At 40.7% G+C, this 13,411-nt stretch overlaps 1 protein-coding gene across 1 annotated transcript in view; it reads left to right on the forward strand.

Moving 5' to 3' along the window:
• Window positions 1-13,411, forward strand: part of PRKAR2A (protein kinase cAMP-dependent type II regulatory subunit alpha) — a 158,082-nt gene that overhangs the window by 95,351 nt on the left and 49,320 nt on the right. The window contains exons 3-4 of the mRNA XM_074957318.1: window positions 7,381-7,433; window positions 10,040-10,123. Of these exons, the coding sequence (XP_074813419.1) occupies window positions 7,381-7,433; window positions 10,040-10,123 (137 nt within the window). The remainder of the gene's footprint in view (window positions 1-7,380; window positions 7,434-10,039; window positions 10,124-13,411) is intronic.

The raw sequence follows: 13,411 nt of genomic DNA on the forward strand, positions 1-13,411 counted from the left end.
ATCCCCCTGGTCCGGTGGTCTATAGCAGACTCCCACCACGACATCACCCTTGTTACTCACGCTTCTAAACTTAATCCAGAGACACTCAAGTTTTTCTGCAGTTTCATACCGGAGCTCTGAGCAGTCATACTGCTCTCTTACATACAATGCAACTCCCCCACCTTTTCTTCCCTGCCTGTCCTTCCTGAACAGTTTATATCCATCCATGACAGTACCCAGTCATGTGAGTTATCCCACCAGGTCTCTGTTATTCCAATCACATCATGATTCCTTGACTGTGCCAGGACTTCCAGTTCTCCCTGCTTGTTTCCCAGGCTTCTTGCATTTGTGTATAGGCACTTGAGATAACTTGCTGTTTGTCCTTCTTTCTTAGTATGAGGCAGGAGCCCTCCCCTTTCACGCTATCCTGCTCGTGCTTCCTCCCGGTATCCCATGTCCCCACTTACCTCAGGGCTTTGGTCTCCATACCCCAGTGAACCTAGTTTAAAGCCCTCCCCACTAGGTTAGCCAGCCTGCTTGCGAAGATGCTCTTCCCTCTCTTGGTTAGGTGGAGCCCGTCTCTGCCTAGCACTCCTCCTTCTTGGAACACCATCCCATGGTCAAGGAATCCAAAGCCTTCTCTCCAACACCACCTGCATAGCCATTCGTTGACTTCCACGATTCGACGGTCTCTACCCAGGCCTTTTCCTTCCATGGGGAGGATGGACGAGAACACCACTTGCGCCTCAAACTCCTTTATCCTTCTTCCCAGAGCCACGTAGTCCGCAGCAATCCGCTCAAGGTCATTCTTGACAGTATCATTGGTGTCCACGTGGAGAAGTAGGAAGGGGTAGCAATTCGGGGGCTTGATGAGTCTCGGCAGTCTCTCTATCACATCGTGAATCCTAGCTCCTGGCAAGCAGCAGACTTCTCGGTTTTCCCGGTCGGGGCGGCAGATAAATGAGTCAGTCCCCCTGAGGAGAGTGTCCCCGACCACAACCACCCACCTCCTCATCTTGGGAGCGGTGGTCGTGGAAACCCCATCCCTAGGACAGTGCATCTCATGCCTTCCAATTGGTGGAGTCTCCTTCTGTTCCCTTCCCTCAGATGTATCATCTAGTCCACTCTCTGCATTAGTACTTGTGGAGAGAACATGAAAATGGTTGCTTACCTGTATCTGTGCTGCTGGTACATGGACGCTCCCCTTTCTTCTTCTGGAGGTCACATGCTGCCAAATTTCTTCACCGTCCTCCTGTCCCCGCTGCGCAGCCTGCTCTGAATCTTCAGAACATAGTGCCCGTAGAAGCGCATCCTGATGTCTGTCCAGGAAATCTTCAGTTTCTCTTATACAACTCAAGGTCGATACTTGTTTCTCCAAATGTTGAACCTTCTCTTCCAGTATGGAGACCAGCTTGCACTTTGTACAGACAAAGTCACTTCTGTCCTGTGGAAGGAGGACAAACATGGCACATCCAGTGCAGGTCACAACAGCTGAACGCTCCCCATCCATATTACGAGCTTCCTCAGGAGTTGTAGTAACTACTCAGAGAAGCTGGGAAGATGTAAGCCTCAGTGGGCTCTCCCTGGGCGAACTCCCAGGCAAACTCCCTCTGTTAGCCTCTCTGCTGTTCAGCCGCTCAGCTGGTTCGTAGCTGACTGGCTTTTTGTAACAGCAGGCCCACTCAAGGCTCACTTGGAACAAAGCACTCCCAATTCACACTTTTCAAACAAACAACCAATCAAGCACAGGGTCAAACTATCCAACTGTCCCCACAACAGACACTCAGATACTCACCAACACAGCCTCCCTAATCCTGGTTCAGTTGCAAGATGATCTTGGGGAAATTACTTAACCTCTCTGTGCGTCAGCCTTCATCTGTAAAATGGAGAAACATCCTTCACAGTGTTCTAAGGTTTATTGATTATGTTACAATGTGCTTTGAAGATGGAATGCTATGTAAATGCTAGGCATTTGTTTTCAAATTAACCAAAACTAGTTTCTGTAATACCAAATTGTGTGTGTGGTATAATGTATACCACTATCACCACAAGGATCTATTCATTTTTATTCAAAGAGATCCTTCACTGCAAAAGGAAGGAGTGAGTGGCTGTGTGGATTTATTCATTCTTTGGCACATGGCTTCTCTGACAAGGAGTTAAAAATCAAGCCTTCCTATATGCAGGTTTTTTTTTAATGTAACATTTCTGAATAGTAGAATGATTAAACAGGTTTATTGTCTCTGAAGACTGGAAGCACAGGCATTACCTCTCTGTGGACTGAGGGAAATCTTAAAAATTAGACCAGCTTCTTCCAACTTGGATCATAAATGTCTTTTTATGATAGATTATATCAAATCTTTTTAAGACTAAGGACGGCAGAGAAGTAACTGCAATGAAATATCCAGGTAGGAGTACAATTTTTAGAGAAGTTGTAGTTTTCTAAGCAGAGTGCAGCCTTCCGTCCAGCTCTTCAGCATGTTCTGCTTCTTCAGACTGAGTCAGCTGAACTCTTGCCCAGACAAACTCTTGGCCAAGCTGGGGTTCTCATGGTTCATAGCTATGCTAAAGGAGAGCCAATGGGGCTGACAGTGAATGTGCTTCAGGGAAGAAAGCGAGCACTACAGCCAGTGTGAATGAACAGGATCTTGCAGAGTTATGAATGGCAGCTGTTGATGGGAAAAGTTCAGAACTGCATTATGCTGTGGTGGATTAGGTTGGTTTGTTAAATTTTAAGTGTCCTTCATTTATTGCATTCAGACTTTTGATTCTACTGATGTTAGTATAACAGATCTCCTTGCTTGGTAATTGCTCTGTCATTTAACCTTTACAATGAGACCTCACTGTAATTTTAATTTAGATTATCACCCAGACCACCAATGTTTTGGTACTGTCGCCTCACAAACCGGATCGAGGACTTCAATAGCTCAGACATAGGTGAGAGGTTTTTCGCAGGAGTGGGTGGGTGAGATTCTGTGGCTTGTGTTGTGCAGGAGGTCAGACTAGATGATCATAATGGTCCCTTCTGACCTTAGTATCTATGAAAGAAGCCTTTTTCCTTTGGATGCATAGTACTACAAGGGACACAAGTCAAAAAATCACATATTTTGAAAACCAAATTTCTTTATCACCTCAAATCTCTAAAAGTGAACATTTGAAAAATTGTCAGGTTGATAAAAGGTGTCTTGAGACCAACAACGTATAAGATATTAGTTAGTCATGTTAAGTTATTGCTGGCTTACACCCAGTGTAATAACCATCATTAAAACTTGTTAAATTTTTACTAAACTCACAGAAAAACAATATCTAAATATAAAATGATGGGGTCTAAATTAGCTGTTATCACTCAAGAAAGAGATCTTGGAGTTGTGGATAGTTCTCTGAAAACATCCATTCAATGTGCAGCGGCAGCCACAATACTGCGTGCAGATGTGTTGGGGATTGGTCATTGGTTGGTGATTGTTCCTGCTTAGTTGGCGATTGGCCCTGCTTTGAGCAGGGGGTTGAACTATATGACCTCCTGAGGTCCCTTCCAACCCTGAGATTCTATGATTGTGTGGTTGCCCATCTCAAAAAAGATGTATTGCACTAGAAAAGGTTCAGAAAAGGACAACAAAAAGGATTAGGGGTATGGTATGGCTGCCATATGTGGAGAGATTAGTAAGACTGGGACTTTTCAGGTTGGAAAAGAGAGGACTAAGGGGGGATATGATAGAGGTCTATAAAATCAGTACGGGTGCGGAGAAAGTAAATAATGGAAGTGTTATTTACCCCTTCTCATAACACAAAGAACTAGGGGTCACCAAATGAAATCAATAGGCAGTAGGTTTAAAACAAAAGGAAGTATTTTTTCACACAAAGCACAGTTAACCTGTGGAATTCTTTGCCAGAGGATGTTGTGAAGACCAAGATGCTAACAGGGTTAAAAAAAAGAAGTAGATAAGTTCATGGGGGATAGGTCTATCTATGGCTATTAGCCAGGATGGGCAGGGATGGTGTCCCTAGCCTCTATTTGCCAGAAGCTGGGAATGGGTGACGGGATGGATCACTTGATGATTACCTGTTCTGTTCATTCCCTCTGGGGCACCTGGCACTGGCCACTGTCGGAAGACAAGATACTGGGCTAGATGGACCTTTGGTCTGACCCAGAATGGCTATTCTTATGTTCTTCATAGCTCTAAGTGATTTATTCAGTGTAAAGGTGCCAGATTTCAGTTTTGATTTGCTGTTCATAAATTACTTTTATCATATGCCTTCCATCAGAAAATTCCCTGTTTGGTCCCTAGGGGAACTTAATCTTAGTATTTTTAATACTGTACTATATTTAACATGTCTTTTTAATTTAACCTGTGGGTAGGTTAACCTCTGTTTATGGCTCTTTATTGTATTTTACTTGCTCCTTTTAAAAGACAACATAAGATAGTCATGTGATGAAGCAGCATATAAATGTTTTGGATTACTGTATACCTGAAATTGCAGTTGGAGGAAAAGATACTTATATAATTCTGTGAATGTTTCCAATGGAGAAATTATCATTATCCTAGACTGAAAAGCAGGACCCAGGGTTGGCCCTTCAGGTTGCACTCATCACATCACTGAAAAGATTTAAAATAAAGTAGAGGGAGTGAGTGACGGAGATTATGGCAATAACATATAGCCTTTGGTGCCAGCATGGGTCGAACTATTGCCGCTTTTTCTGATATGCTGTAATGGGAATTTTGACACAGGCAAGATCATGTTATGAGTAGTCGTCCAGTTATTCATTTCCCCAGTATTTCACAGTCTTATTAAAATTGAAAGACAGTAATGAGAGCCAGAGGCACCAAACACATGGGCACTTCATAAGATCTACAGAGCAACTCTGCCAATGCAGCCCTTTTGGTCCTGAGCAGAGACTGAGTTTTCCAAATTAGGCTCAGCAGACGTTTTTCTGATCTCTGTTTTCACTTGTTTTCTACTGTAAATTGAATGTGAACCAGGGGTTCCAGAATTAAAAATCAAAACACATTTTCTCCTTTGCCACTTAAATACTTATCCCCTCAAATACCTCTGACTTCTAGTTTTTTTTCTTGGGCTTGATTTATTTATGAGAGATAGTCAGCATTCTGAAAGACGGTGTTTTCTGTTTTGTTTTGGTTTTTTTATGTTTTCAATTTGTATCACTGAAGTGTTAAAAAAAATTACTCATACTAAAAACACTAGTCCCTAATTTTAATCTATAAATGAAGGCTGTAGCTACTCTAAAAATTTAAAAGAAGAGATAAGAGCATCAAGGTTCTTATGCCTATTAGGAAATAAAGTTATTAACCTGTTTTAGAATCTTATCGGAGAAAGGGAATGGTTGGAGTCATTGCTGAATGGAGAAAGGGGGCATGGTGGTGGAAGCAACTGTCATTGAATGTTGGAGAGAAGGGATCTGGTAGTTAACTGTTGGGTGTTACTGGCTTTCTAGAATCTAGAAACTTTTGGAAAATGGGCAGGGCATCTGATAAACGGTTTCTCTACAGAGCTGGCTAGCTCATGTTATTTTGTAGTCTTTAGTGTTAGAATGAGAAGCAACCACATAGGGAATCTGACTGTGGTAAATGTTGTTCAGGAGTGCAAACGAGTGATTGTGGTTAGTGATTACCAATATCAACTTATAAATTTATCAGGGTTAACATGCCCAAAGTTGAAGGAAATGGTAGAAAACAAATAATCAGATGAACTGAAGATAACGTAAACAGGATTCTTCCAATGTAAAATGTAAATGTTAATGTAACCCAAGCTGGACCCACATAGTGGTTTGAATCTGCCACTGGCTTTGAGTTAACTGACCTGAGTGCCTCAGCTCAGGCAACAGAGACTCATGGTTTTAGATCCAGAAGTTCTGGGTTCATCCCTGCTGCTGCTGACCCTGACCCAGAATAACTAGAGAGACAGAATTTGTGCTCATCTCAAAAATGCAGGAAATCATTTTCTTTGGATTCATCAGTTCCAAACGTGCCACTGAACAAAGATTTCATTACTGAGAAGCAGAACACTGAGCTTCCTCATACAAATGAGGGTTTCAGCTCTGCTGCTCCAAGAAGGTGGGGGAGGAGCTCGGGATTTCAGCCCTGCCACTCCTGGCTGCAGTAGGGGGAGGGGGAGCTCGGGGCTCAGGCCCCCCTTGCTCCTGGCTTCAGCGGGGGGCGGGGGAGATCAGGGTTTCAGCCCTCTCCCTGCTTCAGTCCCATGGGGGCAGGGGGAGCACCAGGGCTTGGGACTTCAGCCCTGCACCCCTCCCCGCTTGGGGCACTGGGTTTCAGTAGCGGGACTCTGCAACCCCCCTGAAAGGGCTCGCAGACCCCAGGGAGCCGTGGACCCCTGGTTGAGAACTGCTAGCTTAGCTGTAAGAGATATTATGGGACAGAGCCCGCCTACTGTGCTGATAGGCGCATGAGACACAGAAATAGTCTGTGCCCAAGGAGAAATGGGGCTCTACAGGAGACATTGGGAAGGAATACAGTTTTGGGGGCCAGGCTGTTTGCATGGTATAAAACGGACTCTGGGAGGGGGAGAGTGCATGTGATTCTACATACCAACAGTGGATACTTACCCATCTGAGTAGTTATTAGTGTTAATGCATATTTAAAAGTTGAGAAATTCTCTACCACCCCCCCTCAAAAAAAACCCTGAACTTTAATATGGATAGATTCCATATTCCCCCCTTCCTCTCCAAGACAGACCATAAAAAGCAAATAAGTCATTCAACAACCCATCTATACTCCACAAATCCGTTCCCCTTTTCAATCCTGCCTACCTGCTTTCCATGACTCACAGCCCACATCTTCATTCTGTGATCCTAAGCCACCATCTTATAGCCTTAACGGAGACCATATTTATTGGTTATATTTTGTGTTTTGTTTATTAATAAAGGGTTTGTGTGAATTGATAGATGTCTGTAGTTCTGAAATGTATTGTATGTGAGTGAGGGGTCATGGCTACAAGATGGTTTTTCCTCTTAATGTTTAGGGAAAGTTTTGTGAATGGATCTGTGTTCATGATCATTATGAATGTGGTTATAAGATGTTGCAGAATTAAAATCTATATGTGCGTAGGAGCACTGTATTTATAATTTGAAGGTAAGCTTGCTGGTTAGAGGTAGAGTTTTGACAGAGGTAGTTTGGCCAATGTGGAGGAAGCTTCCTCAGTGTTTTTCGTGCCCCTCACTTTGGTGTCTGGATGTGACCATAATGTATCTATTCTGATAATAAATAGGATTTCATCCTTCGACATAGTGGCACTATTCACACAAAAAATCACTTTAAAAACAAACGTGATATATAGAATGGCAAATTTAGAGGGAAGGAATTGAGATTTTGTCTTATGCTCCTGTGAAATACAGCTTTTATGTAACTTTTTCTTCTTTTTCCTATTAAGTTTGTGCTGAAGCCTTCAACCCAGATGAGGAAGAAGAAGATACAGAACCAAGGGTAAGAGTGGGCAAATTACATCTGGCACAGTCTTTTGCATAGGTTAATGTACATATGCAAGCGCATCATCCCCTTGTCAATTCTACATTTAATTCTGCAAAGTGAAATGATTACTGAAAAAGCAGAATTACTGAAATGTTAAGTTTCTTTGTCCTAGGCATTCCTTTGGTCATTATCGGCTTTAATTTAGAAATTTCTTGTCCAAAAAGGTTGTACCTAGAGGCCTACCATCTATATGAACTTACATCTTTTCCTTTCTTAATTATCTGCTTAAGTAACACTTGTTCAGACAATTCCTGGAGCAGTGGTGCTGGTGTGAAGAATTAGTGAAGCTTTAGCACAGCTCTCTGTCTAGATGCCTAGAATATCTCTTATGTTTTCCACTGCCTTTCTTATCAAAGCAGTTCTGTGCTTGGAGAGTTTACCTGCTGCTTATGTGAGAAATGCTTTGCTGAAATGTGCTTGAGCCTATAATCACCAGTTGTATCTTTTTAAATGCAGGCAATTTATAGGGATTGTTACAGTTCAGATATTGTAATTGTATTTCTCGAGCGCTACTGTATATAACAAAATCCTGGTTGATAGGAATCGATATTTCCTTTAGGGACTTGTACTTCTGGAATGTAGCATTTATAATAGGATTAAATATATTAAAAAAAGTGTTTTTAATTTATGGGGGGGGGGTCGCGCTCAGAGGCTTGCTGTGTGAAAGGGGTCACCAGTACAAAAGTTTGAGAACCACCATTTTAGAGGTTTTGATTCCTGAGTAGTATTTTGACTTAAGAAATTTGTTTTTACATCGTTTTTCAGTGTGTTCTCATTCTTTTTTATTTAATGGCTAAGTACTTAATGGCGCAACTTTCTTTCAGAATCCTGGCTATCTGTGTGGTTAATTTGAAGCAATTAATCCTCTTATCTGCTTACTATCCAATTTTAACCCCCAGTGAATTTACTTAGATTTTGTTTTCATTATAATAAGGAATTATTTTACTGAAGAAATGAACATTAGTTCTCTTTATCTGGGAAGACATCATCTGAAGGAAACAAAACTTAAAACTTCAGTTTTTCTTGGTTTTTGTCTTGACATCTGATGAAATTCTGGCATCAAGTTCTTTAGATGATTTACTGGTGGTTGTGGCCACTAGAAACATGTATCATAAGATTTCGGTATTGTCTAGGTATTTCTACTGTGGTCCTCACAAAGGTATCTGGGTACTATACCATGTATTTTGGATCTCATCAAGATTTTTAGTACTACAGATACTTTCAGTGGAATTTAAGGCTTACTAAAACTAAAATACCAAATTCAGTTATTGTCCATATAGACCCCACTCTCATGTGCATCTGCACCAAAATCTGAGCCTTCTAGAAAGTTGTGGCCATTGGGGCTGCAGATATATTCTCTTGTGGAACCAACACTTATTGTTAGGCTCCATAAGTTGCTATTGCTGGGATATCCTCTGTTCCTCCTCCTTCTTGTTCATTGCTTTCTTGGCTATTTTTCTCTAAAAACATGGTTTACAGTATACGTCTATAAATTTATTTTTGATTTAATTAATATTAAGTTTAGAAAAAATTAAATAACTCTTGTTGTTAGTAGGCTGTGCGGATCTACTTGGACAAGCTGTTGTCATCTGAGATCTCAGTTCTCTTTTTATAAGCCCATCTCTTAGGATGGATGACTAATTTTCACTGGTGCAAGGGAAAGATTTTAGTTGCTGACCTCCCATGCCTAGTGTCTGAAAGTGCCTGGGAAGAGTCATTGGTCAGGGAGAAGCTCGTTCTGCACTAGCTTCACCTCTCCCATCCTCATAAAAGTCATGGGTCTCTTTTCCAGTTCTTGCTCATAAGAGGCACAGAGCTCTCTGGATCAGACATGGTCACAGCAGTTGAGTTGGTGCCTGGTCCCTCTTTGCTCGCCTAAATTCTGAATTAGGAGGAAAGAGAGAACAGAACAGTTTAGAAGAAAAGAGAGGTCTGACTTTGTTTTTTTACTTGGAATTGTTTTCTTGTTTCCTTTTCTTCCAAGTTCGTGTGTTTGTGTGTAGGGGGTTCTTTTCCATCCTCCCATGCAATACTCTGATTTAGTCTCTTGGACAGGCTTCGTATTTCAGGTGCCTGAAGATCACTAAACAATTCAGAAGCGGGAAAGAGTAGAAAAGAATTCCAGAATTTAAAAATAAATTCTTTTTTTTCCAAATAACTACTTTTAAGATATATAAATATCTTAAATGCTCTAGTTATATTAAATATTAGTGGAGCTGTTATGGTGAGGAAATATTAAAACAATAAAATAGTTCATTGAAGAGCAATATTAAAACAGCTTTTGCTCACTCAGTTTAATTTTCTAAATATTTGTGTAATTGTTTTTGTCTGGATGTTCTTTAAAAAGATACGTTGTCAGAATATCAAATTTTTAAGTACGAGTTCCTGAACAATTATTGCCACTATATAGATTTTTTTTTCACTTTTCATTCTTTTGAGGTTCTAGCTACATCAAGGCTCTTACTTAATGTTGTGATTCACTTTGTGAGGTTAAGTATGCTTCAGATTGTGATCAGATTTCTTTACTGCCATGACAGGGTTTTTTTTATTTTTCCTTGCAGGTAGTTCATCCAAAAACAGATGAGCAGAGATGTAGACTGCAGGAAGCATGCAAAGATATACTCCTCTTCAAAAACCTAGATCAGGTAGTACTGCTATAATGTTTGAACTACAGTAGTTTACCGTATGTATAATTACTAGCCATTTACGTTGTTCTCAGTAGTGGAATATTGCAAAAGGAGTATTGCAGGAATACAAGGACATACAGAATTTGTATCCTGTAATAGCCACCTTACAAAGGAGGATTCAACTAAGAAGCAAATATCCAACTTGTAAAAGGTTAAAGTAGAAATTAGAGCCAGGTAATAGCTTCAGTATTCTCCATTATTGTTATCTTCTCCTGATTGAATGGGGTGGAGGAGAAATTGTCTACATAAAAGATGACTATGAAGAATTTCTATTTCAAAAATCTAAACCCCCAAACTAGTAACAGAATATGAGAATATTTAAATTACAGTTGAATACATTCAAAAATAAAACACTAGCTAGATGGCATAAATACTCTCCAGTCAAGTCTTGAGCTCAGAATCCTGAGCTCTCCTTTGTAACCATTGTTGTTGTTTTGCCCTGAACCATGACAGGATTCCAATCATCTTTTTGGCTGTTGGAAACCAGAGGGTAAAAAAAGTGGCTTAGTCAGCTATAACTTGAACAGAATCTCTTCTTGCCCCTCACAAAAGAGCAGAACTGTCTTACATAGCAGGTTGGTTAGATAAGCCTTGGAAACCATTTGGTCTCCTCAAGACCAGAGCCATAAGGCTTTTCATAATATACTGTGAAACCAAGGTAGCTGAACAGTCAAAGGCCTGACAGCCTTATTGCTTCTGCTAACTTGAGAACCACAAAGAGCTGTTAAAAGAAGCTGTAGGGAAATTTCTAAATTCTTGTAGCTTTTAGGTTATGACACTTGAGAAGGAAACAGTACACTGAAATATGAAGTGAGCCACCATCTGATGCAGAAAATAAGAATCTGAGGTATCATTCCATAGCATGGTTGTGGATTGCCCAGAAACACTGTTGCAGTATCCAAAGTAGAAGCAACTGACATGTGATATTGATGTCTTAACAAGAATTTTATAACTGAATAGTTAGGCATTGTAGATCTGTGGTCTGATCTTCCTCAGCTCTTGTCTATATACACAAGTTGCACTGGTATAACTTTCTTCGTATCAGTGGGAACTGGCTTGTTCTGAGGCATCTTGTGCTCTGGGGATTCAGCGTTAACGGTCAGCTCTCTTGTAGCTGCATGAGTGCAAATCCCTAGTGCAGACAGGCAAAACCATATAAGCTGTGACTTGCACTGGTGCAGCTCATTCCGCTTTGAAGCGGTGGTAAGCTGTGCCAGTGCAGATCATGGCTTATTGTGGCTTTGCTCACTACTACTATGTTACCTTGTGATGACCTTGCCAGCTATGTCAGATCATTCAAGTGATAATTCCCTTCACTCACTAAAATTCACTCCATTGATATTTACATACTAATATACCAGTATTTTGACAGAATTCTCCAGTTACACACCCAGCTGATGATGCTCACACTCTTTTTGTCATTGACTCTAACACTCCTGCCCATCACTTTCACAGTGCCGGTTTCTGAAATATGAATTGTTTGCAGTCTGTTTTTGAGCATGTACGTAAAGATCAAACACCAATCAATCTGTTTTAATTCAATTAAGTATTTCAATATTCTGATTAACATGATTTTTAGACACTCCTCCCAAGAAAATTGCATCCCTTTCTATTTTCACTAACGACAAACCCATTTTGCTAATGCTGCTGTTCTTCTGCCAATAAGTGCTGCTTTGTACCAGTGTACTTGATTTTCTTTTTCCTAAAAAATGGTTCAGAACTTGGAAGTTGAATCTGAGAAAAATAGATTGATCAGACACACAGATGAACAGAATTTGTTGGGGAAGAATCAACATGGTTTTTTTAAAGGGGAATCATGCTTCACCAATCTAATAGAGTTCTTTGAGGAGGTCAGCAAACGTGGACAAGGGTGATCCAGTGGATGTAGTATACTTAAAGTTTCAAAAAGCCTTTGACAAGGGCCCTCACAAAAGGGTCTTAAACAAAGTAAGTTGTTATGGGATAAGAGGGAAGGTCCTCTCATGGATCAGTAACTGGTTAAAAGACAGAAAACAAAGGGTAGTAATACATAGTTTTCAGAATGGAGAGAAGTAAGTAGTGGTATCCCCCAAGGGCCTGTACTGGGACTAGTGCTGTTCAGTAGATTCATAAATTATCTGGAAAAAAGATAAACAGTGAGGTGGCAAAACTTGCAGAAAATACAGGTTACTTAAGTCCAAAGCAAACTGAAAAATTACAAAGGGATATCACAAAACTGGTTGACTGGGCAGCACAATGGCAGATGAAATTTCATGTTGATAAACGCAAAGTAATGCACATTGGAAAACATAATCCCAACTATACATACAAAATGATGGGGTCTAAAAAGAGATTTTGGTGCCATTGTGGATAGTATCTTAAAACATCCACTCGATGTGCAGTGGCAGTCAAAAAAAAGCCTAACAGACTTAGGAACCATGAGGAAAGGGGTAGATAATAAGACAGAGAATATCATAATGCCACTATATAAAACCGTGGTTGCCCATACCTTGAATACTGCATGTAGTTCTGGTCATCCCATCTCAAAAAAGATATATATTAGAATTGGAAAAGGTACACAGAAGGGCAACAGAAATGATGAGGGGTATGGAACAACTTCTGTGTGAGGAAAGATTAAAAAGACTGGGACTTTTCAGCTTGGAAAAGAGATGACTAAGAGGGTTATGACAGAGGTCTATAAAATGTTGACTGGTATGGAGAAAGTGAATAAGGAAATCTTATTTACTCCTTCACATAATATAAGAACTAGGGGTCACTCAATTAATTTAATAGGCAGCAAGTTTAAAACAGATGGAAGTACTTCTTCACACAGTGCACAGTCAACCTGTGGAACTCGTTGCCAGGGGATGTTGTGAAGGGTAAAACTATAACGGTTCAAAAAAGTACTGGGTAAGTTCCTGGAGCACAGGTCCATCAATGGTTATTAGCCAAGATAGTCAGGGTTGCAACCACATGCCCTGAGTGGTGGCAGCCTCTGTTTGCCAGAAGCTGGGAGTAGACAACAGGATGGATCACTCAATGATTTCCTGATTGGTTCCTTCCTTTTGAAGCATCTGGCATTGGCCACTGTTGGAAGACAGGATACTGGGCTAGATGGATCATTGGTCTGACCCAGTATAGCCATTCTTATGTTCTTAACTGAGCAACCTTAATTATGGCACTTGTTAGGGCTCCAACTCTAGAACAATGTGTGCGCTAAAGAAAATGATCATGATGTGAAGGCTGACGGTACAGTATGTCATTACC

The sequence above is a fragment of the Natator depressus genome, chromosome 7 (genome assembly GCF_965152275.1).
Source record: "Natator depressus isolate rNatDep1 chromosome 7, rNatDep2.hap1, whole genome shotgun sequence".
Classification (NCBI taxonomy): domain Eukaryota; kingdom Metazoa; phylum Chordata; order Testudines; family Cheloniidae; genus Natator; species Natator depressus.